General features: G+C 35.0%; 1 protein-coding gene across 5 annotated transcripts in view; it reads left to right on the forward strand.

Moving 5' to 3' along the window:
* Window positions 1–26,156, forward strand: part of BRWD3 (bromodomain and WD repeat domain containing 3) — a 196,070-nt gene that overhangs the window by 8,188 nt on the left and 161,726 nt on the right. For all 5 annotated transcript variants that reach the window (XM_072817333.1, XM_072817334.1, XM_072817336.1 and 2 more), the window contains exons 5-6: window positions 10,220–10,370; window positions 11,908–12,006. In XM_072817333.1, coding sequence (XP_072673434.1) covers window positions 10,220–10,370; window positions 11,908–12,006 — 250 coding nt within the window. The remainder of the gene's footprint in view (window positions 1–10,219; window positions 10,371–11,907; window positions 12,007–26,156) is intronic.

Below are 26,156 nucleotides of genomic sequence, written 5' to 3' on the forward strand. Positions count from 1 at the left end.
ACTTGGGTCATTATATTCCAGGGAGAAAATGTGGTTAAATAACTGAAATTAGAATGTTTGAGCTTTAATTGAAAAGAGTGACTTATTATGTTGAGAATTTCATAGAATAATACATACTTTTAATATTAAATCTTATTACATCATGCATATTTCTAATACAGAATTTTTTAAAGACTTAAAAGTAATTACTGAGGGTAGATAAGAGTTATTAGGCTAAAAAAAGATCACCTTTAAAAAATTCCAACTTTAATGAAAGCAGATAGATTGAAATAAATGTCGACTACCACTTATAAATCCTGATATTTGATGTAGAAGAAATTATTATTTCAAGAACTGAGCTGGTATAGTCTGGAATCCTGTTGATATTGTTTAAAGGAGATGCTAGCATATTCAACTCAAATGTATTGTTATTGCTATTGTGTTGATAGAATCTGTGTTTACTACTGGTTCATAATCAAATTTTTATTGATTTTAGAGGAATGGACTTTTTTTGAATGGGGCCAGTTAGAAATTAAGCAATCTCCAATTGTATAAGGTAGAAATCAAACTTGTGAAATTTATTTAATAGCTTATAATAAAAGTCTTCAAGGGGGAGAATTTGGTGTAGATAAGCCCTGTTTGGTTGTTTTATTAATGATTCTGTATTTTAAAATTATTACCGAGGAATTGATAGAAAGATTACAAAATTGGCTGAAAATCAAACATCATTGTTTCTATAAAATGAAGTTGCCAGGTGACTAAAGATGTCAGTTTAGGATATAGTTCTGACAGATTTTCTGTAAGAGGGTGATTCTAAAAAGAAAATTCATATTAGAGAAATATTTTCTGGATTATAGATGGCTAGATACATTGTAATTTCTAGGCCGGTGAATAACTCTTAAAATAGTAATGGAATGAATAAAATAAAATTGATAAAAAGAAAATGCCAGCTAGGAAGGGCACTTGATGTAATGAGCACTTGGTGTTATACGTTAACTGATGTATCACGAAATTCTACCCTGAAACTAATAATACACTATATTGTTAACTAACTTGGATTTAAACAAAAAATAAAAACAACCCCCCCAAACCCAGGCAAACAAACAAAAAAGAAAATGCCAGTCAAGACATAAACTACCATCCTATGTAAAGACTTCATGCAGTGTTTACTTGATGAAAAAATAATGGCTGATAAAGGAAGCCAAGTATATCTGAGACAGTGTTGATGGGAAAAAAGACATAAGCTATTATAGATGTTCATATGCAGTATTTTAAAGTAGTTTTCTTTCAGATACATATATTATAGAGTACTTAGTATACTTACTTGAAGGCATATATAGGAAAATGTTCTAATGTGGAGGGAATGAATTACAAACTAGGATTTTAGGATATCAGTGTTTGTAGATAATACTAGATTGAATTGAAGCAGATACTTTTTTTTAAAGATTTTACTTATTTATTCATGAGAGACACACACACAGAGAGAGAGAGAGAGAGAGAGAGAGAGGCAGAGACACAGGCAGAGGGAGAAGCAGGCTCCATGTAGGTAGCCTGACATGGGACTCAATCACAGGTCTCCAGGATCATGCCCTGAGCTGAAGGCAGCACTAAACTGCTGAGCCACCCGGGATACCCGAATCACCTACTTTGACTTTAATAATACCTGTATGTTTAACTGAGAGGTGTTTCTGTGTAGTTATTTGCTTAGAAAACAAAACTAGAGATATGAGAAGTAATTGAAAGAATTTGCCCGATCCTTTGTCCCCATCCAGAAGCTAAACCTTTTAAATGCAGATATAAAATAACCAGGCTAGATTGCCATTCTTTCTGAGCATCATGACAGTTCCCAAGCCCCATTTATTTTGGTAGATTAAAATGAATTTTTCCTGGGACTTAAAAAGATAATTTGCAGGAAATAATTTTTAAAAATCACAATAGAATCATTTATTCACAGAATTCTGAATACATGTTGGATTGTAGTTCTTCAGCTTATGTTTTCTAAGAAAATACAAAAAGTACCTAGATAAGAGAATCTAAGATTTTTCCTCTTTATAGAGGAAGTGTCATGTGATATTTCTTATAGTTAGACTTTACTTTGGTTTTTTAATGTTCATTGATTCGCTGAACAAATAATTAACAAGAACATATATAATTGCTTCTTTCGAATCATTAGGGATGATTTACAAAATTATTCTTTAATGTTGTATTGTTCTTGACCTGTTGATTATGTACTGATGTGAGGTCCTATGTGATATTTTTTATGTATATATATATGTTTATATATATTTACATATATATATTTACATTTTTATTTATATTTATTTTTCTTTCTCTTTCTCTCCCTTTATGTCAAAATGAAAATATAGATGTTCTTTTTATTTAAGGATTTTTAATAGTCTAGTTCTCTGTTTGCTTCTTTAATAATTAGATTTTTATGAAACACCGTGGGGACTTGAACATTAGCTTAGATAAAAAATGAACAGTATTGTTGTTGTTTAATTTTCACATCCCTGTCTACATATGTTTATCATCTTCAGAAATTTGCTTCTGTGTTTTAAAAATGAGTTAATGTTGTGATGAATTTTGAGTACATAGCTTATTTAGAGCATAGTATTTATAAAAACATAATTTGATACTGTTTGGAAACCAATTAACTTTTAAAAGGAACACCAGTTCTGTTTTTTTAAGTAGATATGTCCAGTTAATCCTTAAGGGATTTAGGAGAGAATATGGTGCAAGTAATACCTATTTTTTGTATCCTTATAATTTTTTGTATATTATTTTTATTGGAGTTTGATTTGCCAATATATAGCATAACACTCAGTGCTCACCCTGTCAAGTACACCCCACAGTGCCCGACACCCAGTCACCCCAACCCCCCCTCACCTCCCCTTCCACTACCCCTTGTTCATTTCCCAGATTAGGGGCTCTCATGTTCTGTCACCCTTTCTGATATTTCCTACTCATTTTCTCTCCTTTCCGCTATAATCCCTTTCACTATTTTTTATATTCTGCGAATGAATGAGACCATATACTGTTTGTCCTTCTCCAATTGACTTAACTTCACTCAGCATAATACCCTCCAGTTCTATCCACATTGAAGAAAATGGTGGGTATTTGTCGTTTCTAAAGGCTGAGTAATATTCCATTGTATATATAAACCACATCTTCTTGATCCATTCATCTTCTGATGGACACTGAAGCTCCTTCCACAGTTTGGCTATTGTGGACATTGCTGCTATAAACATTGGCGTGGAGGTGTCCTGCCATTTCACTGCATGTGTATCTTTGGGGTAAATCACCAGTAGTGCAATTCCTGGGTCCTAGGGTAGTTCTATTTTTAACTCTTTGAGGAACCTCCACACAGTTTTCCAGAGTGGCTGCACCAGTTCACATTCCTACCAACAGTGCAAGAGGGCTCCCCTTTCTCCACATCCTCTCCAACAGTTGTTGTTTTCTGTCTTGTTAATTTTCCCCATTCTCACTGTTGTGAGGTGGTGCCTCATCATGGTTTTGATTTGTATTTCCCTGATGGCAAGTGAGGCGGAGCATTTTCTCGTGTGCTTGTTGGCCATGTCTCTGTCTTCTTTGGTGACATTTCTGTTCATGTCTTTTGCCCATTTCATGATTGGATTGTGTGTTTCTTTGTTTTTGAGTTTAATAAGTTCTTTATAGATCTTGGATACTAGCCCTTTATCTGATAGGTCATTTGCAAATATCTTCTCCCATTCTGTAGGTAGTCTTTTAGATTTGTTGACTGTTTCTTTCACTGTGCAGAAGTTTTTATATGGATGAAGTCCTGTGAGTTCATTTTTGCTTTTGTTTCTCTTGCCTTTATGGATGTATCTTGCAAGAAGTTGCTGTGGCCAAGTTCAAAAGAGTATTGTCTGTGTTCTCTAGGATTTTGATGGAATCTTGTCTCACATTTAGATCTTTCATCCATTTTGAGTTTATCTTTGTGTATGGTATAAGAGAATGGTCTAGTTTCATTCTTCTGCATGTGGCTGTCCAATTTCCCTAGCAGCATTTATTGAAGAGACTCCTTTTTCCAGTGGCTAGTCTTTCCTGCTTTGTCGAATATTAGTTGACCATAAAGTTGAGGGTCCATTTCTTGGTCCTATATTCTGCTCCATTGATCTATGTGTCTGTTTTTGTGCCAGTACCACACTGTCTTGATGATCACAGCTTTGAAGTACAACTTGAAATCTGGCATTGTGATGCCCCTGGCTCTGGTTTTCTTTTTCAATATTTCCCTGGCTATTCGGGGTCTTTTCTTATTCCACACAAATCTTAAGATTATTTGTTCCAATGCTCTGAAGAAAGTCCATGGGGTTTTTATAGAGATTGTATTGAACACGTAAATTGAATTGACATTTTCACCATATTAATTCTTCCAATCCATGAGCATGGAATATTTTTCCATGTCTTTGTGTCTTCCTCAATTTCTTTCAGAAGTGTTCTGTAGATTTTAGGTTATAGATCCTCTACTTCTATGGTTAGATTTATTCCTAGGTATCTTATGCTTTTGGGTACAATTGTAACTGAGATTTATTCCTTAATTTCTCTTTCTTCAGTCTCATTGTTAGTGTATAGAAATGCCACTGATTTCTGGGCATTGATTTTGTATCCTGCCACACTGCCAAATTGCTGTATGAGTTCTAGCAATTTTGGGGTGGAGTCTTTTGGGTTTTCTACGTTCAGTATCATGTCCTCTGCAAAGAGGGAGAATTTGGCTTCTTCTTTGCCAATGTGAATGCCTTTTATTTCTTTTTGTTGCTGGATTGCAGAGGCTAGGATTTCTAGTAATATGTTGAATGGCAGTGGTGAGAGTGGACATCCCTGTTGTGTTCCTGATCTTAGGGGAAAGGCTCCCAGTGTTTCTCCATTGAGAATGATATTTGCTGTGGGCTTTTCCTAGATGACTTTTAAGATTCTGAGGAATGTTCCCTCTGTTCCTACACTCTGAAGAGTTTTGATCAGGAATGGATGTTGTATTTTGTCAAATGCTTTCTCTGCATCTGTAGAGAGGATCATATGGTTCTTGTTGTTTCTCTTGCTGGTATGATCTATCACATTGATTATTTTACGGGTGTTGAACCAGCCTTGCACCCTAGGGATAAATCCCAGTTCGTCATGGTGAGTAATCTTAATGTACTGTTGGATCCTTTTGGCTAGTATCTTGTTCAGAATTTTTGCATCTGTGTTCATCAGGGATATTGGTCTATAATTCTCCTTTTTGGTGGCGTCTTTGTCTGATTTTGCAATTAAGATGATGCTGGCCTCATAAAACGAGTTTGGAAGTATTCCGTCCCTTTCTATCTTTTGGACCAACTTAAGTAGAATAGGTATTGTTTCTTCTTTAAACATTAGATAGACTTCCCCTAGGAAGCCATCTGACCCTGGACTTTTGTGCATTGGAAGGTTTTTGATGACTGCTTCAATTTCCTCCCTGGTTATTGGCCTGTTCAGGTTTCCTATTTCTTTCTGTTCCATTTTTGATAGTTTGCAGTTTTCCAGAAATGCACCCATTTCTTCCAGGTTGCCTAATTTATTGGCGTATAGCTTCTCATAATATGTTTTTAAAATCGTTTGTATTTCCTTGGTGTTGGTAGTGATCTCTCCTTTTCATTCATGAGTTTATTAATTTTAGTCTTTTCTCTTTTGTTTTTAATAAGGCTGGCTAATGGTTTATTTATCTTATTAATTCTTTCAAAGAACCAACTCCGGGTTTGTTGATCTGTTCTACAGTTCTAGTTTCTATTTCATTGAGTTTTGCTGGAATCTTTATTAACTCTCTTCTTTTGCTGGGTGTAGTTTTTATTTGCTGTTTTTTTCTCCAATTCCTTTGGGTACAAGGTTAGCTTGTGTATTTGAGTTTTGTCCAATTTTTTGAGGGATTCTTCTATTGCGATGTATTTCCCTCTTAGGACTGCTTTTGCTCTATTCCAATGATTTTGAATGGTTGCATCTTCATTCTCATTAGTTTCCATGAATCTTTTCAATTCTTCTCTAATGTCTTGGTTGACCATTTCATCTTTTAGCAGGGTGTTTTTTAACCTTGAGATGTTTGAATTTCTTCCAAATTTCTTCTTGTGATTGAGTTCAAGTTTCAAAGCATTATGGCCTGAAAATATGCAGGGGACAATCCCAATTTTTTGGTATCAGTTGAGACCTGATTTGTGACCCAGTATGTGGTCTATTCTGGAGAAAGTTCCATTTGCACTTGAGAAGAATGTCTATTCAGTTGCCTTTGGATGTAAAGTTCTGTAAATATCTGTGAAATCCATCTGGTCCAGTGTATCATTTAATGCTCTTGTTTTTTTGGAGCTGTTGTACTTAGAAGACCTGTTTTTGCTGAAAGTGCCGTGTTGAAGTCTCCCAGTATTAGTTAATTATCTAAGTAGTCTTTACTTTGTTTATTAATTGATTGATATACTTGGCAACTCCAACATTAGGGGCATAAATATTGATGATTGTTAGGTCCTTTTGTTAGATAGATCCTTTAAGTATGATATAGTGTCCCTCTTCATCTCTTACTAGTCTTTGGGATTAATTTTAGTTTATCTGATATGAGGATTGCTACCCCTGCTTTCTTCTGAGGACCATTTGTATGTTAAATTGTTCTCCAACCTTTTGTTTTCAGGCAGTAGGTGTTCTTAGATATAAAATGAGTCTCTTGTAGATAGCAAATAGATGGGTTTTGTTTTTTTATCCAGTATCAAACCTGGTGTCTTTTGATGGGATCATTTAGCCCATTCATGTTCAGAGTTACTATTGAAAGATATGAATTTAATGTCATTGTAATACCTATTAAGTCCCTGTTTTGTGGATTATTTCTTCGGGTTTCCTCTTTCTTTTACAGTGTCCCCCTTAATATTTCTTGCAGAGTTGGTTTGGTGGTCACATATTCTTTCAGTTTCTGCCTATCTTGGAAGTTCTTTATCTTTCCTTCAGTTCTGAATGAGAGCCTTGCTGGGTAGAGTATTTTTAGCTGCATGTTCTTCTCATTTAGGACCCTGAATATATCCTGCCAGCCCTTTCTGGCCTGCCAGGTCTCTGTGGAGAGGTCTGCTGTTAATCTAGTATTTCTCCCCATGTGTTTAGGGATCTCTTGTCTCTTGCTGTTTTAAGGATTTTCTCTTTATCTTCGGAATTTGCAAGTTTCACTATTACATATTGAGTTGTTGAATGTTTTTTATTGTATTTTTGGGGGTATCTCTCTATCTCCTGAATCTGAATGCCTGTTTCCCTTCCTAAATTAGGGACGTTCTCAGCTATGATTTGTTTAAATATGCTTTCTGTCCCTCTGTCCCACTCAGTGCCCTCTTGAACCCCTATTATATGTAGATTTTTCCTTCTGAGGATATCATGTATTTCCTTTAATCTTTCCTCAGGGTTTTTTATTTGTTTTTCTCTTTTTCCCTCAGCTTCCTTCTTTGCCAGTATCTTACTTCTACATCACTCTTGATTCTACCTCATTAACCCTTGTTTGTAGGACCTCCAGTTTGGATTGCATGTCATTTAATTGATTTTAAATCCGGCCTGATTAGTTCTAGATTCTGCAGTCATGAAGTCTCTTAATTCCTTTATGTGTTTTGCCAGAGCCCACCAGTAGCTTTATAATTGTGCTTCTGAATCGGCTTTCTGACATCAAATTGTAATCCAAATTCTGTAACTCTGGGAGAAAGTAGTGTTTATGATTCTTTCTTTTGTGGTGAGTCCTTTTTCTAGTCATTTTGCTCAGTGTAGAGTGGCTGTATGAGTGTGCTGCATCAAGAATATTAACCACGACCTAAGTAAATTTCACCCTCGATAAGTCTGCCAAGATCAGAGACCAGAAATTGAAAACCAAGATCAGAACGAAGTAACACAAAAGGGCCACTAAAGTGAAAAACAAATTTTCAAACAAAGTAGTAAAAAATAAAAGGCCAAGTATCCTAAAGAAGAAGAGAGAATAGAAAAAGAAAGGAGGATAAAGAAAAAAAGAAAAAAAGTAGGGGTTACTGAGATATGGTGGTGGTGACAAAGTTGTAGTGGAGGGAGAATGTAATCTACCTGAGGGTTCCTAGAGCATGATCCTCTTGTTTCTGAGTATATTAAGTTTTATATGTTAGAAGATTCTCTGTCCCAAATTTATATAAAGCAGAAATACTTGTAGAAGGCCCCAACATTGACCACTAAAACGTAAATGAGATAAAAGAAGGAGGCAGAATGGGAATGAGGAATTTCACAAAATGAACCAGCACAGTATACTACTTGGTTCTGGGTACTTACTGGTCATGTTTTAGAATGTATTAACCTCTGGCATTGTAGAAAAATGAGGTAGAGAAAACAAAAACACAAAACAAACAACAAAAAACATATCATTTATATCTCCCCAAATTAATTTGGGTATGTTGAAGGGAATCTAGAAGTGGAAAATATATCTAGGACCTGTACTTGTAGAAATATGAAAATCAAAAAGGAAGAATCTTAGAAATGAAGAGGTGGTAAAATATTGTAGTTAAGGTGAAAAAAGAGAAAAAAAGTATTAGAAATTTACAGTCTGATATAAAAACGAGTTGTCCTGGAAAAAGGAGGGGTACCCCCTGGTTCTATATAGTGTAAATCCCTTGACTTCCTCTGGAGCTTTCCAGCCTGCTAGGTCAAGAACTTGCTCTTCCCCTGTTGTTCCAGCTGGTCTTATGGGGGAGGGGCCTGCTGTGGTGACTCTCTGGTGTGTGTACCTGGGGGAACTGACCCCTCCCCACAAGTGCTGGGCTCAGTGGGAGCTTTTTACCCTGTGAGGCCTCTGTTTCCTGGAGGCCCCATCTTTCCCAAGCACAGTGTGACACAAGGAAGAACAACACCTAGGGCAGCGGCCTGGTCTCCATCCCTGGAATCAGCTCCCCACTTCACTACCGCAGGTCCCAGTCCACACTGGCCTAGATGCTCCCAGGACAGGGTACGCTGATCTGCATAGCTTGGAGGTGCCCGTGGGCTGGAGCGTCAGTCCCAGCTGTCCTCTGCCCTCCCTGTTTCTGCCAGTCCTAGGGGGAGTGCAGGATGGTGGGCTGTGTTGCCTGTCCCCCTGGGATCTGGGGCCTGTCCTGCTGGAATTGCGCTCTGGGGCTGCAGCTCCCAAAGGCACCAGGGCGCAGACCCTTCCACCCGGAGCCCCCGCCTGACTGGCTTCTTACCAGTGCCACACAGCCTGTGTACTCCAGCCCTTTACCAAAATCGGCCAGAGGAGTGTGGTGCCCTTTCTCCCAGGTGCGCTTCCTCTATTAGTGACTCCAGGAAACTAGAGGCTCCACTCCCCCACCTTGCGATTCCGCTCAGTTCCCCCCCCCTTTTTAAAGATTTTATTTATTTATTCATGAGAGACACAGGCAAAGGAAGAAGCAGGCTTCATGCAGGCAGCCCGATGTGGGATTCGATCCCAGGACTCCAGGATCACGCCGTGAGCAGGCGCCAAACCTCTGAGCCATGGAGGGATCCCCTTGATTTCCCTTTAAATCACCTTTCTATCTGGGAAGAATCTGGTGTGGATTTTTTAAAGTTCCTGCTTTTCTGAGGCTGGGCTTTCCTGTCCCAGAGGCTCTCTGGTCTTAGCCTGGCCCCTTGCTGGGCCCCTCCCCCACTTGATTCTTTTTTATCCCCCCCCCCCCCACCTTCCTACCTTGTTAGATACGAAAACCCTTCTCTCTGTAGCATTCTAGCTGTTCTCTCTTTAAATCTCAGGTCGATTTCATAGGTTTTCAGGATGGTTTGACAGTAATGTAGGTAAGTTGGTGGGGCCAGGTGAGTTGAGGACCCCTAGTCCTCTGCCATGTTGCCTGAAGCCTATTCTTATCATTTGAATAGAATCTAGATTCTCTGATTCTTGAACAATTCATCATTACTGAATAGATCAATTTACCAGAAGAGTTTACCCATTGTCTTTGTAGTTTAATTTTAGGCATGCACACTTTTGCTGTTTTGCAATACTTATTTCATAAGATTAACAGCTAAGCAAATGATTTAATCAAGGCATGTAAAAGTAAGTTTGAGTGCCATACCATTTAAATGCTATCATTTAGATGTGCTTAATTTTTGTAGCTGTTTCTTTAATTTGGTTGAAATATTTAATGTTTAAAATGTTATTTTCCTGATTCTGTATATAAAAATTATACTTTGTTCCAAGATGGAATGGTTTGGTAATGGATTAAATTATGTTTTTAAACCAAATTGGTTTTCCTGTTTTATTTATGCTTTTTAGGTGGCAGCCAATGCACACATTCCTCCAGACTACCTCCTTAAAATTTGTGAGCGGATTGGTCCCTTACTAGATAAGGAGATCCCTCAGAGTGTTCCTGGGGTACAGACATTACTAGGTGTTGGTCGGCAATCTCTGTTACGGGATGCCAAAGGTAAGATTTTCAGTTTTTAGAGGAAGAAATGGATAACGGCTTATTTTTATGTTAAGCAAATATTCCCATGCTTTCCGAAATACTAGTTTTCTTCTAGCTTTCCTTATTTTTCCAATCTTATTCTTATTTTCTTATAAGTAAATTTTTAGAGTCCTAAAAGGAGCCCTCTACCGTAAAATAGTGAATGCAATAGAGGTAAATAATATGAATATTTTTTAATCCTGTGAAATAGAGATCTTAAAACATCACTGCTTTGATTAATGTAGTATGAATGCTTAAAATAGTCTTTCATTATATTTTATTATTTTTAAGTAATTATGAGTCTTTATATCATCCTAATCACATTGTATATTTTATAATAGGTAAATGAAAAATGATATATTAAAATTTATATATGATATATAAACATTTTTATAATTGGAAATATTAAAAAAAGAAAATATTAAAAAATATATCAATCTATTAGTGACTGTTCAATAATAGTTTTTCTACTTTACTGTTTTTCAGTTTTAAAGATTTTCCCCAAAGTTTTTCATGGAACCCCAATATGTAAAATATATAAAGTAGTATTTTATGAACATAAAAATATGAAAATAGGCATTAAGGATGCCTGTTAGTTTAATAAAACTTCAGGTCCAGCAACTAATTTGTTTTGTTTTATTAGCATCATGTCTTTAAAAATTCTAATTCACAACAGTAAATAGCTTCAAAAATACCAGTTTTAAACATCTCATTTTATAATATAAGGAAATTCTTCAAATCAGTTAATTTGGAAGCTTTTGAGAGAGCAGTATAGGGGTGCTTGGTTGGCTAAGTTGGTTAAAGTGTCGAATTCTTGATTTCAGCTCATGTCGTGATCTCAGGGTTGTGAAATTGAGCCCCGTGTTGGACTCCATGCCCAGTGTGGAGCCTGCTTTGGATTCTCTCTCTCCCATTCCCTCTGCCCCTCCCCTCAAAAAAAGAGTAGTGCAATATTTTTTATCACAGTTGAATTATTAGGAATATGTCCTATTTGCTTGAGCTTTTGACATAAAGGACAAAACCATAACTATAGTCAGTTATCATCTGATAAGGCAGTATTGATACCTATTATGGCATAATTTGCAGGCACTCCATAATGTGTGTACCAAGTATAAATATTTCTGAATTTTACCTGGCATACTTGTGCTATAGTTGTAACCTTGCTTATATAGTTTTATATAATTAGAAATGTATAAGCCTAAAGATCAAGAAGGACCAGTATAAAACTAAAACCTTATTAATCCCTGACATATTTACATAAGATTCAAATACACACATAATAAAAGCTCTAAGTTCTAGAAACAAAATATCCTGGTGATATATTAAAATGTTGTTGTTTACCAGTCATAATATGTTTTATAACATGTTTAAAATTATACACATTAATTTTTATTGTGGTAAGAGTTAAAAATATATTCTAACAAATGAAATTGAAAGCAGACATTTACCTCTAAGGTACAATTTAAAATAAAACACTATTCTATTTCTTGACTAACTTTTCAATCTTTTTGAATAGACTGTAAGAGTACACTATGGAATGGGTCTGCTTTTGCAGCTCTACATAGAGGCAGACCTCCAGAACTACCTGTAAATTATGTGAAACCTCCAAATGTGGGTGAGTAATATCCATGTGAGCTATGAACATATTCTTGATTTGTTTCTTCCTGATCTCATTATACAGCCAAAAATAGGTAACAGAATTAAATTTGAAGTATAAACAAGCTGCTTATATTCAAGGAATTTCATAGTCCAACTTTTTAAAGCATTTTTAATGTAATTATGTTTTTGTGTTCTTGTTTTCTTTTTTCTCTTTCTTTCTTTCTTTCTTTCTTTCTTTCTTTCTTTCTTTCTTTCTTTCTTTCTTTCTTTTTCTTTCTTCTTAGCAGATGCATTTCCTTTTATATATACTATAGGTGTTTTTAACCATATGGATGTCTATTTACATATCTAGGTACTGAGCTTAAAGATTTTACAGGGAACTATGTAAAGATGACTTTCAGAACAAAACAAAATACATTCTGCTTATATCTGTTTGCTAAAAATAATGATGTGATTGATTTCATATGTCTTTATTAAAACAAAAAAGTCACTCCTCCCCCTTTTAGTTTACTGAAATTCACACGTTCCATTCAAATTATTCCTGGGGCATCTCTAGCCAGACCATTATGAAGAGATACTACTAGTGGTTTCCAAGGAGATGTAGCTACAAAACCATTTGTACTAAAACTTAACTCTTAAAAAGAATGTATAAATAGCTGGATGAGTAATTGTCACTCTGCTTTCCTATTTTCTCACTCTTCTAAACAATTATTTTGTATAGTGCCTAGGTCTTAAAGAATATTCCTTAAATTCAAATTGAAAAATAAAAATACATTTTAAAAGGAATACTATCTTATATAATAAGCCTATTGAAGTTACCCCAAGAGGTTAAACAAATTTAGGCTAGAAATAATTTCAAAAGTTATTTAGACAAAATTATTGATAAAAATTCATAAGGGTTATTGAAATAAATTAGATGTTTCCATATATATTACTAACAATACTATTCCATGGACTAGATGTCATTGGGTGAAGAAGACTACTGATGTGGGTCTAATTGGAAATGACATTTTTAACATTTCTTTTTCATTTTCAGGGGTAGTTTGTTTACCCTTTAAAATTTTCCAGTGTTCACTTTTCCTCTTTATTACGAATAAAGCTTTATTCATAATTAACTTATTAGCTTGAATTAAGATGCCTCTTATTATTCATGCATTAATTTATGTTCAAAAGATTCAATATTTTTAACTACACTATCAACATTATTTGTAATGCTTTATACTTCTATAAATGGTCACATGTAAAGTGCCGAAGAGTAGCATTTAGAGTATTAGGTTTTCCATCTTTCTTTAGTCTTTCTTCCCTTCCCTTTTTAAAAACTATTTTAACTATATACATTCAGACTTCTACCGGTTTTATACAGTGAACACTTTACATTCTGACCTAGATCACTTTGTTATTTTTATTGTAACTGCTTAGGAATTTCAGTGTTCCTGGCATTGATGCCTTTACATTCTTAATTCTGCCTTGTAATTTGAAGAGGAGGTATTACAATAGAAATGATTCAACCCTGATGTATTTTCATGTAGTATATACTAGTCAAAAACATTTAAGTTTAGGATATTTAGAATTCACAACCTGGTAAAAACTCGAGGAGTTGTCTAGGAAAGTAGCAAGATGAGTAAGAAGTCTTTTAAATTTGTGATTTAAGTGTTATCTCATTAAGGGGTATGTACAGTTCTGTATAGCTACTTTAAAATCAATCAGTTTTATAGTTTCCCAATGTAAATAAAATTTAATCAAGATTAAGTGAGGCACCTGGGTGGCTCATTCTGTTGAGCATCTGACTCTTGGTTTGGCTCAGGTTGTGATCTCATGGGTCATGATCTCTTGGGTCCTGAGATTGAGCCTCCTGTGGGGCTCTGTGCTCATCAGGGAGACTGCTTGAAAGATTCTCTCTGCCCCATCCCCAACTTGATCCCTTGGGTGTATATGCACGTTCTTTCTCAAGTAAATAAGTCTTAAACACTTAATCAAGAATATGATCTTGAAAATTTAATCAATGAATCTTAGAACTTTAGCAACACTATTTTTAAAAATTATTTATTTATTAAAAAACTTTATTTTGAGAGATAGAAAGAGCCAGGGGGAGGGTTGGTGGTTAGAGGGGCAGAGGGAGAAGGAGAGAGAGAATCTTAAGCAGACTGCATCCCGTGACCCTGGGATCATGAACTGAGCCGAAATCAAGAGTTGGATGCTTAACTGACTTAGCCACCCAGGTGCCCCAACAGCACCATTTTGTAATAGAAGTGTTTCTTGGTCAAGTAAATGTGGGAAACACTGAGTTTAAAAAAAATATAGAAATAAATCAATGCATGTAGGACTGCTCAGAGCCTTTCATATGCTAAATGCATTGTAAATTACCATATGGGGAACATTTCCTAAATAATTTAACAGTAGAAACCCTTTTTCTAAAATATGTGTAACATTCTGAAAATTTCCTGGAAACAGATTTGAGAAACTGGATAATAAACCCCTATTTACACCAGAAAAAGCCAAAGTCTAGAGAAGCATGGGGCTGGTATAGGTTATACTGCTTGCCTTCCAGTCTATTTCTATACCGTATTTTCTTAATATAACCGATCTATACTTATAGGGCCCCAAAGATAGAAGATTAGCCATATTACATATAAACATGCATTATTTATTTATTTATTTAGATTTACTTTTTATTTATTTTTAGAGAGAGAGAGTATATGTGGGTGGGGCAGAGAGAATAGGAGGAAGCAATCTCCTTACTGAGTGGGGACCCTGAAGTGGGGTTAGATCTCAGGACCCTGAGATGATGACTTGAGCCAAATTATAGAGTTGAACACAAGTGACTGATCCACTCAGGAGCCCTTATTACTTTTTATTTTTTAAGTCAAATATATTATGTTATAATTCCTATTAAATAAAATTTTCCCCTTTATAAGTTTGTAGTCCAACAAGTTTTGACAACTATATACATTTGTGTAACAGCACAATAAAAGTGTAGGATATTTCTGTCACCTCCTGAATTTCTTCATGTCTCATTGCAGTCAATCCTCTGCCCCTCCGGGTATTCCTGGAAAACAGGAAGTTTGTCCACTCTGCTTTTGCCTCATTTACAATTTCATCTGAATGAAATAATAAGCATGTAGCCTTTTGTTTATATCTGATTTTGCTTGGAACCTAATGATTTTTGATTTATGCATGTCATTTCATGTATCAGTAATTTATTCCTTTTTATTACCAAGCAATATTTTATTGTATGAATGGATATACCATGATATGTTTGTCAGTTCTTCAATTGATAGGCATTTGAGGTGTTTCAGATTTTGGCTATTTTAAATAAAACTACTATATACTTTTTAATATATATCTTTGCATGAACATTTGTTTTCATTTCTCTTGGGTGAATATCTAGCTAATGGGATTGTTGGGTCATATGGTAAGTATGGGTTTAACTTTATAAGAAACTGCCAAATTGTTATGAAAGTGACTATTACATTTTGTGTTACTACAGCAATGTATAATTTTAGAATTAGCTTCTTAATTTCTATCCAGAAACAACTAGGATTTTGTTTGGGATTACCTTGAATATGTAGATAATATGGGGGAAATGAATATACTAACAACATTGAATCATACAATCCAGAGCATGGTATAATTTCCCATTTATTTAGATCTTATATAATTTCTTTTTTTAAGATTTCATTTATTTATTCATGAGGGACACACATAGAGAGAGGCAGAGACACAGGCAGAGGGAGAAGTAGGCTCCATACAGGAAGCCCAATGTGGGACTTGATCCGGGACTCTGGGATCATGCCCTGAGCAGAAGGCAGACGCGCTAAACCGCTGAGCCACCCAGGCATCCCTTCTATAATTTCTCATAGCAGTATTTTGTAGTATTTAGTGTAGAGGTTTTGCACAACTATTGTGAATTTTTTCTCTTAAGGGTTTCATGTTTTTTTGGTGCATTTTAAGTTACGTATTTTAAATTTTCAATTTACAGTTTGTTGATAGTAAATAGAAATGAGTTTTGTTTTGTTTTTGTATATTGATCTTGCTAAATTCATTACTTCTAACAGCATTTTTTTTAGATTCATCAGAATTCTCTACATAAATGGTCATGTTGTCTATAAATGAGACAGGTTTACTTTTCCATTCTAATCTTATCTGCCTTATGGTTCTCTCTTGCACTAGTGAACTGCTAGTGCTTCAGGTATAATGGTGAATTGAAATAATGAGACTGGATATCCTTCCATAGTTCCTGATTTTAGGGGGAAAGCAGGCAGTCTTCCACTATTAATTATGATTGTAGATAACTTTATCAGTTTGAGGGTGTTCCTTTCTGTTCCTGCTTTGCATAGAAGTTTTATCATAAAAAGATATGTTCCACTTTTTAATTTTATCCAGTATAGTTAGACTTACATCAGTTATTTCTTGGGGCTCATATTAACTGGTATTTTATGTAGAATAGTGCTACCCAATAGAACTTTTTCTAATGATGTTTTATTTGATGCCATCCAAAACAGTAGGCATCAGCCACATGTGGCTTTTGTGTTGTAGGCAAGGAACTCAATTTTTAACTTTAGAGAATGTTTACTAATTTTTAAGTCTATAACCGCATACGGCTAATGACCACTATAATAGAAAATGAAGATCTAGAACAATATGAAAACCAGTAAGAAGCTTTCTGAATAGGTACATAATTTAGTAGTAATGTATTTGACTAATGATTCATAACAAACTTAACCTGGAATGTTTTCTACTTTTGTACTTAGAAACTACTTTTATTTAGCTTTTCCTATTTTGATTTTAGTAACTCACTTCAAAGATCATATTGTCCCACTTCTTTCTAGTGAGTTTCACAATTGTCTTTGGCCATAAACAGTAAAATTCTGACCTTATCTGGACTTTCCACAATCTTGGATTATTTATTCAAATGTTCCCATCCTTTGTGTAGTTAATCAATAATGTTACTTAGTAATTTAATGAAATGGATGTGAGGGAGCATCGTAGCATAGACTAACTAGTCTAATACTTTTCATGTATGTGTACTTAAGTTTACCAAGGCATGTGTACTTAAGTTCATCAAGGGTGAATTTCTAAATCACTCTAGGGAAAGAGCAAAGGTACCTATGATATTTATGTTATAACAAGTCTAAGCTCCAGTCATGCCATTTCCTTAGCTATATGCTTGACTAATCAAATTGGATTTGCATTATACCAAAATTAAATCAAGGGAAGAAACTTGAACTAAATTCAAAACTATATTAATACCTAATGCCACCAAAAAAATCCTGGAGCATATGTAATTAATTATTTGGAGATATTACTTGAGATCTTGCCCTTTAATCACCAAATATTGTTGTTTCTTCATTCCTTTAAAGATTAGTATTTGTTTTGGAAACTTTGTAAGTAGTTGCATTAAAATTTGAAAATAAAAGTTCATTCAAGCACAACTCCAATACTCAGCTCGTATTTTAGTACAGAACTAATTTCAAAAGTCTGTTTCATGTCCATTTGAAATGAATATTTGAAAGAACTAGTATTATAGTTAATTTCCATCATTATAAAAGTTTGCAAAGTTTTCCTACTTATATTCTAAAAAATTTCTATAAAATTACCTGTAGAAATGGCAGCCCGATGGCTTGTTTATTCTAGTTTGAGACTGACAGACATTATTACCCAAGGAACAAATGTGCATACTCGTTTCTAAACTGAAACAAGGGTGTGATATGACAAGACTAGTTTTAAACTTTTTTTTCTCTTTTATCTTCAGTAAAATTGATATATAGTATTGTCCTGTAATTTACATAGTAGGCCTGTATTTTATACTGTATTTTACTGTATATATACTATATTTTATATAGCTTAGGAGGCTTGCATTAACTCTCTAAAGCCAAATTAATATTTATATATTGCCATAAGCTCCCATTTAGCATTGATTGGCTCTTGACTTATTGGCGATTGTGTGGTTATATGTCACATGTAAACCCATAATTCACTGGGAGGTGGGAGACTCACCTCCTGTTACTGTAAATATAAATTGAAAGATAATCCAATGTAAATTTATTTGGCTGAGGTGACTGGGTTTCTTCCAGGAATATTTGTTATCCTTCTTCTCTAATTTTATATATATATTGATACATATAATATCTGCATAGAGCCTGCTTCTCCTTATCTCTTGTCCATGGATAACACTTTTGACAGGCTTTACTTTTTCTTGCCTCCTTCCTCCTTTTTGTACTCACATAACTGTACATGAAACAAGTTGATTATAAAGTCATTACTTTTATGTATCTGGACAGGAGCAGGTGTTTCTTGTCACACCTGCAAGCAATTAGAACTTGAAAATAAACTCAGAATATTTTGTGAGTGCTACATTGTTAGTGCTCACTAAATATTACATGAATAAAAGTAGTATAATTGCTGCCATATGGAAACTTAAGCATGCCTTTTAAATGCATTGATATGGTTTTATATAGCTCATATGAATTTCTTATTTGTATTCATGTCAATATTGTATTAATATTAGGATTAATAGTTTGTTTCTTTATTTGAAAGAAAACAGCCTTTATTATAGGAGTCTTAGTATCATCATGTAAAATATAATAAAAAAAGAATTTCTCTGTTCCTATTTTGAACATTCTTTCCCTTCTTCATTATTCTTTATTATTCCTTTAGCTTTTTCATTCAGTATACACCAAACCATTTGAAAAGAATCTTTTGGTATTTATTTTATACATTTTATTAAGTACCTTAGAGAAATAGAACTTCATATTTATGGTTCACAGAGGTAAGCTATAAAACAATTTCAGATTTGTTTAGTTGAAGAAAAATACAGCCTAAAACATCTGTGTTTAATAGCCAAATCCAGTTAAATGGTTTAGGAGATAATAAAATAAAGATTTAGGGTATTTATTCCCAAATAATGTTAAGTGAACTTTGCAAAAAGGTTAAATGGAATTAGAAATATCATTTATTTGCTGTATCTTAATAGTATCCTAGGAATAAGACATTCAGTGATCATGAATGTAGATACTCTGTGGGTCTTAGTAGTGTAGTTTAAATTGTACTCTGGATAGGTGTTGTGGGATGGGAATGGCATCAGCCTTAAAAACTCTAAGGCTGTTCTGTGTGGTTAAGTTTCAGAGACATAATTTGATCTATAGTAGCATCGAATCTATGAAAGAGATAAATCTGTTGTTTTGTGCTTTTACTACAGTTTTCAGTTTTTATTAAAATTTGTTTCTGTTCTTTTTCTGGCTTCTTTTATAACACTTTTTTTTGTTTAGTTGTTAGAGCTTTTTTTGGAAACCTTCAAATCAAGCTTCACAAAAAATATTGCTAGTCATTGTAAATCTAGAATTGACACGGAATTTCATGAGTTACTTTCCATTGTTCTTGAAAGAGTATTTTCTTAGTTTACTGTTCTCTCTGCTTATAAAGAGTATTTTCTTAGTTTACTGTTCTCTCTTCTTATAGGAGCCAGTATGTTCAAGTGCATTTAATTAATTAATTAATGAAGATTTTATTTCTTTATCTGAGAGAGAGGGAGAGAGGGACAGGGAGCTTGACAAAAGACTCCATCCCAGGATCTTGGAATAAGGCAGACACTTGACTGACTGAGCCACCCAGGTGCCCTAGTTCAAGTGCATTTTAAACAATCAGAAGGATGGGATCCCTGAGTTGCTCAGCAGTTGAGCGTCTGCCTTTGGCTCAGGGTGTGATTCCGGAGTCCTGAGATCGAGTCCCACATCAGGCTTCCTGCCTAGAGCCTGCTTCTCCTTCTGCTTATGTCTCTTTCTCTCTCTTTCTCTGTGTGTCTCATGAATAAGTAAAATAAAAAAAAAGTAATCAGAAGGTTGCATATTTGCTATGATTCTATTTTCTGATTAAAGTTAAGAAAAGTAGAACTATAAATGTTGATCAAGTGACTTTTTGGTAAAAGAGAGAAAACTAAACCAAAATTATTTTAGCCTTCTTTAAATATATCTTATTTTCTGAAGAATTTTGTATTTGAATATGATATTGATGGTGATCAGGGTATGGTATTAGAAGCCTGATTTGTGAACAATAATCCTTTTGCTTTATGTGTATAAAGACTCTTTTGGTTAGTTATTGGCTGATCCTCTGGTTTTTTATTCAGTCTTAAGCTTTTGCTGAAAGCACTCCCTCTCTATTTCATCTTCCTCCTAACCTCCACATTCCTGAGGTTTGTCTTTGAGGTAGGTGTATAGATGCTATTTTTTAGAAGTTCAAAATTTTGCTTTATTGTTTTGAAGTTGTTTTAGTGGATTTTAAGACATTTCTTGACCCAACAGTCATACTATTAGAATATGATTTTGGTAATTTCCTTTGGCCTTCATTTGCTTTGTAAGGCTGTCCTAGCAAAGTCAGATTGAGATTATTCTTTAGACTAGCTAGACCCACCATTTCCCAGCGTTCCTGATAATGAGTAACAATTTAAACTCTCTGGTTTGTTTATGGCTTTTTTGTATATGAAAGTAGCTTGACCTATAGTTAAAAAATCTAATTCTTTTATCTTTCAATGCCATTTACAGAAGAATTGGAAATATTCTGTTTTATATATATATATATATATAATCGGTCTTAAAGTTTAAAATGAAAAGTTAGAAAATTATACGAGGATTTCCTGAACATTAGGTATGGCACATTATTAGGTTGTGGGGTGACAGGTAAAATTCCTTGAATTATGGGACTGATATATATTAAAAATCAGATAATATCACCAGTTTATATACTTTTGTTTTATCTGTATCTGGATGCTAAGTTAATAATATACTGTTTCTCCCAATAGGTATGGTAGTTACCTGGCCTTGGTTAAATATATTTCTTAGTGTCATTGATCAGATATTTCCTGTAATATAAGCAGTAGAATTCAGTGAGTTCGTCTGGGTAGGGAAAGTTACTTATGGTTAATGATTTTCTGGTTTAAATGGAGAAGTGTTTTTTTGTTTTTTTGTTTGTTTGTTTGTTTTATCAGGAAAGGGAGGGTGATGCTTTTTGTCAGTACCGAACTGCTGATTCTGTAGGTAATTAAAAATAACCTTGTGGAGACTTGGGTGGCTCAGTCAGTTAAGCATCCAACTCTTGATTTCAGCTCAGGTCATAATCTCAGGATCTTGAGTAGAGACCTAAGGGCTCTATACTCAGCCAGGAGTCCACTTGGGATTCTTTTTTTCTCTCTCCCTCTGTCCCTCTTCTTCACTACTGCCCCAGTAAAAAATAAATCTCTAAAAACTTTTACCATGTTAAAGCCTCACCAACTAGAGACCATGAAGAACAAGCCTATAGTCTGAAAAAAATCAGATTTATTGAATCACTAGTGAAGAGAGTATGCACCAGAAGAACAATACAAGGCCTCTGGATAAGAGTGAATGAATGGAAGTGTGTTTTGTAACTTTTGGATTGCCACTGTAGAATTCTGAGAAGGGTCTGAAGTCAACCAGGATTAGTTTTGGATTGGTGGCCACTTTTGAAGCAGATTAAGTGAAGTAGGGATTAACTAGGGATTGGGGGGCTATCATGAAGCAGGATAGTTTAGGAATTTGGTATCTCCCTCTAGTAATAAATGAAAATAAAGCAACTCTAGAGGCATCATTGGTAAGAAAGCAATAATCACTCAAAAAGGGGTCATTATGATATTTCACAACTGGTGCATGACCTGGGAAATCAGTGTTTCCTTTAACTTTTCATTTGGCTTTATCTGTGTCTAACCTCCTATCCTGATTAATTGCAAGACTGCCTTTTCTATTTTTTTTTTTAATTCATAGCTGGTAATCACTTTTTCAGTCACAGATAGGTTTTGATTCTTTCAACATGTAGTCTTACAAATATTTTTTAAAAGTTTTTATTTCAATGCCAATTAGTTATCATACAGTATAATATTTGTTTCAAATATGCAGTGTAATGATTCAACACTGTTACTTATGTAACAGTACATAATGTTGTTATAGAAATCAGGGTGCACATATCCCTTTGAATTAGTATTGTTGTATCCCTTAAGTACCTAGTAGTGTGATTCCTGGATCATATGGTAGTTCCATATTTAAGTTTTGAGGAACCTCCATATTGTTTTCCAGAGTGGCTGCGTGAGTTTGCATTCCTGCCAACAGCAGAAGAGGGTTCCCCTTTCTCTACATCCTCGCCAACACCTGTTGTTTCTTGTGTTGTTGATTTTATAGCCATTCTGACAGGTGTACTTTTGATTCGTATTTTCCTGATGATGATGATGTTGAGGCTCTTACATGTGTCTGTTGGCCATTGCAGCTCTTCTTTGGAAAAATGTGTATTCATGTCTTCTGCCCACTTATTCACTGCATTATTCATTTTTTGGGTGTTAAGTTTTATAACTTATCGAAATATTCTGGATACTAACCTTTTATCAGACATGTCATTTGCAAGTATCTTCTCTCATTCCACAGGCTGCCTTTCAATATTGCTGATTGTTTCCCTCGCTGTGCAGAAGCTTTTTATTTTGATTAAGTCCCAATACTTTATTTCTGCTTTAATTTCCTTTGCCTCAGGAGACAAATCTAGAAGACACTGCTATGACCAATGTCAAGAGATTACTCCCTGTGTTCTCCTCTAGGATTTCTATGGTTTCGGGTCTCACTTTTAGGTCTATAATCCATTTTGAATTTACTTTTGTGTGTGGTGTAAGAAATTGGTCCAGTTGCATTCTTTTCCATGTTGCTGTCCAGTTGTCCCAACACCATTTGTTGAACAGACTGTCCTTTTCCCATTGGATGTTGTTTCCTGCTTTGTCAAAGATTAACTGACTATATAGCTGTGGGTTCATTTCTGGGTTTTCTATGCTATTCCATTCATCTGTATCTAGTTTTGTGCCAGTTCCATACTGTTTTGATCACTACAGCTTTTAAAATAACTGAAGTCTGGAACTGTGATGCCTCCAGGTTTGCTTTTCTTTTTCAAGGTAACTTTGGCTTTTTGGGGTCTTTTGTGGTTCCATACAAATTTTAGGACTGTTTTGTCCTAGCTCTGTGAAAAATGTTGGTGGTATTTTGATAGGGATTGCATTAAACGTGTAGATCACTTTGGTAGCATGGACATTTTAACAAATATTTGTTCTGCCAATCCATGAGCATGGAAAGTCTTTCCATTTGTTTGTGTCGTTTTCAATCTCTTTCATCAATGTTTTGTAGTTTTCAGAGTCCAGGTCTTTCACCTATTTTGTTAAGTTTATTCCCAGGGATCTTCTTGTTTTTGGTGCACATGTAACTGAGACTGATTCCTTGCTTTCCTTTTCTGCTGCTTCATTGTTGGTGTATAGAAATGCAACAGATCTCTGTATGCTGATTTTGTATCCTGTGACTTTACTGAATTCATCAGTTGTAGTAGTTTTTTTGGTAGAGTCTTTCAGGTTTTCTACATGCAGTATCATGTCATCTGCAAAAGGTGAAAGTTTTACTGCTTCCTTGACTGTTTGTGTGTCTTTTATTTCTTTGTGTTGTCTCATTGCTGTGGCTAGGACTAGGACTTCCAGTATTATGTTAAATAACTGGTGAAGGTGGACCTCCCTGTCCTGCTCCTGACTGTAGAGGAAAAGCTTTCAGTTTTCCTCATGAGTCTATTAGCTCTGGGTTTCTCATATATGGCCTTTATGATGTTGAGGTATGGTCCCTCTAAACCTACTTTGTTGAAGGCTTTTATCATGAATGGATGTTGTACTTTGCCAAAGGCTTTTTCTATGTCTATTGAAATGATCATATGGTTCTTATCCTTGCTTATATTAATGTGGTGTATCATGTTGATTGATTTATGAATATTGAAACATCCTTGCAGTTTGGGAATAAATCCCACTTGATTGTGGTGAATGATTTTTTTTAATGTATTGTTGGATTTGGTTTGCTAGTATTTTATTGAGAATTTTTGGATCTATGTTCATTAGGGATATTGGCCTGTCGTCTTTTTCAGTGGAGTGTTCATATGGTTTTGGTATCGGGGTAATACTGGCCTCATATAATGAATTCGGAAGTTTTTCTTACTCATCTATGTTTTGGAACAGTTTGAGAAGAATAGGTATTAGCTCTTTTCTAACTATTTGGTACAATTCTCCTATGAAGCCATCTAATACTGGGCTTCTTTCTCTCTCTTTTGCTGTGCAAAAGCTTCTTATCTTGATGAAGTCCCAATAGTTCATTTTTGCTTTTGTTTCTTTTGCCTTCCTGGATGTATCTTGCAAGAAGTTACTGTGGCTGAGTTCAAAAAGGGTGTTGCCTGTGTTCTCCTCTAGGATTTTGATGGAATCTTGTCTCACATTTAGATCTTCCATCCATTTTGAGTTTATCTTTCTGTATGGTGAAAGAGAGTGGTCTAGTTTCATTCTTCTGCATGTGGATGTCCAATTTTCCCAGCACCATTTATTGAAGAGACTGTCTTTCTTCGACTGAATAGTCTTTCCTCCTTTATCGAATATCAGTTGATCATAAAGGTGAGGGTCCACTTCTGGATTCTCAATTCTGTTCCATTGATCTATGTGTGTTTTTTATTTTTTAATTTTTTCTTTTATGTGTCTGTTTTTGTGCCAGTACCACAGTGTCTTGATGATCACATCTTTGTAGTACAACCTGAAATCTGGCATTGTGATGCCGCCAGGTATGGTTTTCTTTTTTAAAATTCCCCTGGCTATTCCAGTTTCTTTTCTAATTCCACATAATTCTTAAAATAATTTGTTCTAACTCTCTGAAGAAAGTCCATGGTACTTTGATAGGGATTGCATTAAACGTGTAAATTGCCCTGGGTAACATTGACATTTTCACAATATTAATTCCATGAGCATGTAATATTTTTCCATCTCTTTGTGTCTTCCTCAATTTCTTTCAGAAGTGTTCTATAGTTTTTAGGGTATAGATTCTTTACCTCTTTGGTTAGGTTTATTCCTAGGTATATTATGCTCTTGGGTGCAATTGTAAATGGTATTGATTGCTTAATTTCTCTTTCTTCAATCTCATTGTTAGTATATAGAAATTCCACTGACTTCTGGGCATTGGTTTTGTATCCTGTCACACTGCCAAATTGCTGTATGAGTTCTAGTAATCTTGAGGTGGAGGCTTTTGTGTTTTCTATGTAGAGTATCATGTCATTGGCGAAGAGGGAGAGTTTGACTTCTTCTTTGCCATTTTGAATGCCTTTAATGTCTTTTTGTTGTCTGATTGCTGAGCCTAGGACTTCCAGTACTATGTTGAATAGCAGTAGTGAGAGTGGTGATCCCTGTCTTGTTCCTGATCTTAGGCGAAAGGCTCCCAGTGCTTCCCCATTGAGAATGATATTTGCTGTGGGCTTTTCGTAGATGGCTTTTAAGATGTTGAGGAATGTTCCCTCTATCCCTACAGTCTGAAGAGTTTTGATCAGGAATGGATGCTGTATTTTGTCAAATGCTTTCTCTGCATCCAGTGAGAGGATCATATGGTTCTTGGTTTTTCTCTTGCTGATATGATAAATCACATTGATTGTTTTACGAGTGTTGAACCAGCCTTGTGTCCCAGGGATAAATCCTACTTGGTCGTGGTGAATAATTTTCTTAATGTATTGTTGGATCCTATTGGCTAGTATCTTGTTGAGAATTTTTGCATCCATGTTCATCAGGAATATTGGTCTGTAATTCTCCTTTTGGGTGCGGTCTTTGTCTGGTTTTGGAATTAAGGTGATGCTGGCCTCATAGAACGAGTTTGGAAGTACTCCATCTCTTTCTATCTTTCCAAACAGCTTTAGTAGAATAGGTATGGTTTCTTCTTTAAAAGTTTGATAGAATTCCCCTGGGAAGCCATCTGGCCCTGGGATTTTGTGTCTTGGGAGGTTTTTGATGACTGCTTCAATTTCCTCCCTGGTTATTGGCCTGTTCAGGTTTTCTGTTTCTTCCTGATCCAGTTTGGTAATTTGTGGCTTTCCAGAAATGCGTCCATTTCTTCTAGATTGCCTAATTTATTGGTGTATAGCTGTTCATAATATGTTTTTAAAATTGTATTTCCTTGGTGTTGGTAGTGATCTCTCCTTTCTCATTCATGATTTTATTAATTTGAGTCTTCTCTCTCTTCTTTTTAATAGGGCTGGCTAATGGTTTATCTATCTTATTAATTCTTTCAAAGAACCAACTCCTGGTTTTGTTGATCTGTTCCACAGTTCTTCTGGTCTCGATTTCCTTGAGTT

The sequence above is a fragment of the Canis lupus genome, chromosome X (genome assembly GCF_048164855.1).
Source record: "Canis lupus baileyi chromosome X, mCanLup2.hap1, whole genome shotgun sequence".
Classification (NCBI taxonomy): domain Eukaryota; kingdom Metazoa; phylum Chordata; class Mammalia; order Carnivora; family Canidae; genus Canis; species Canis lupus.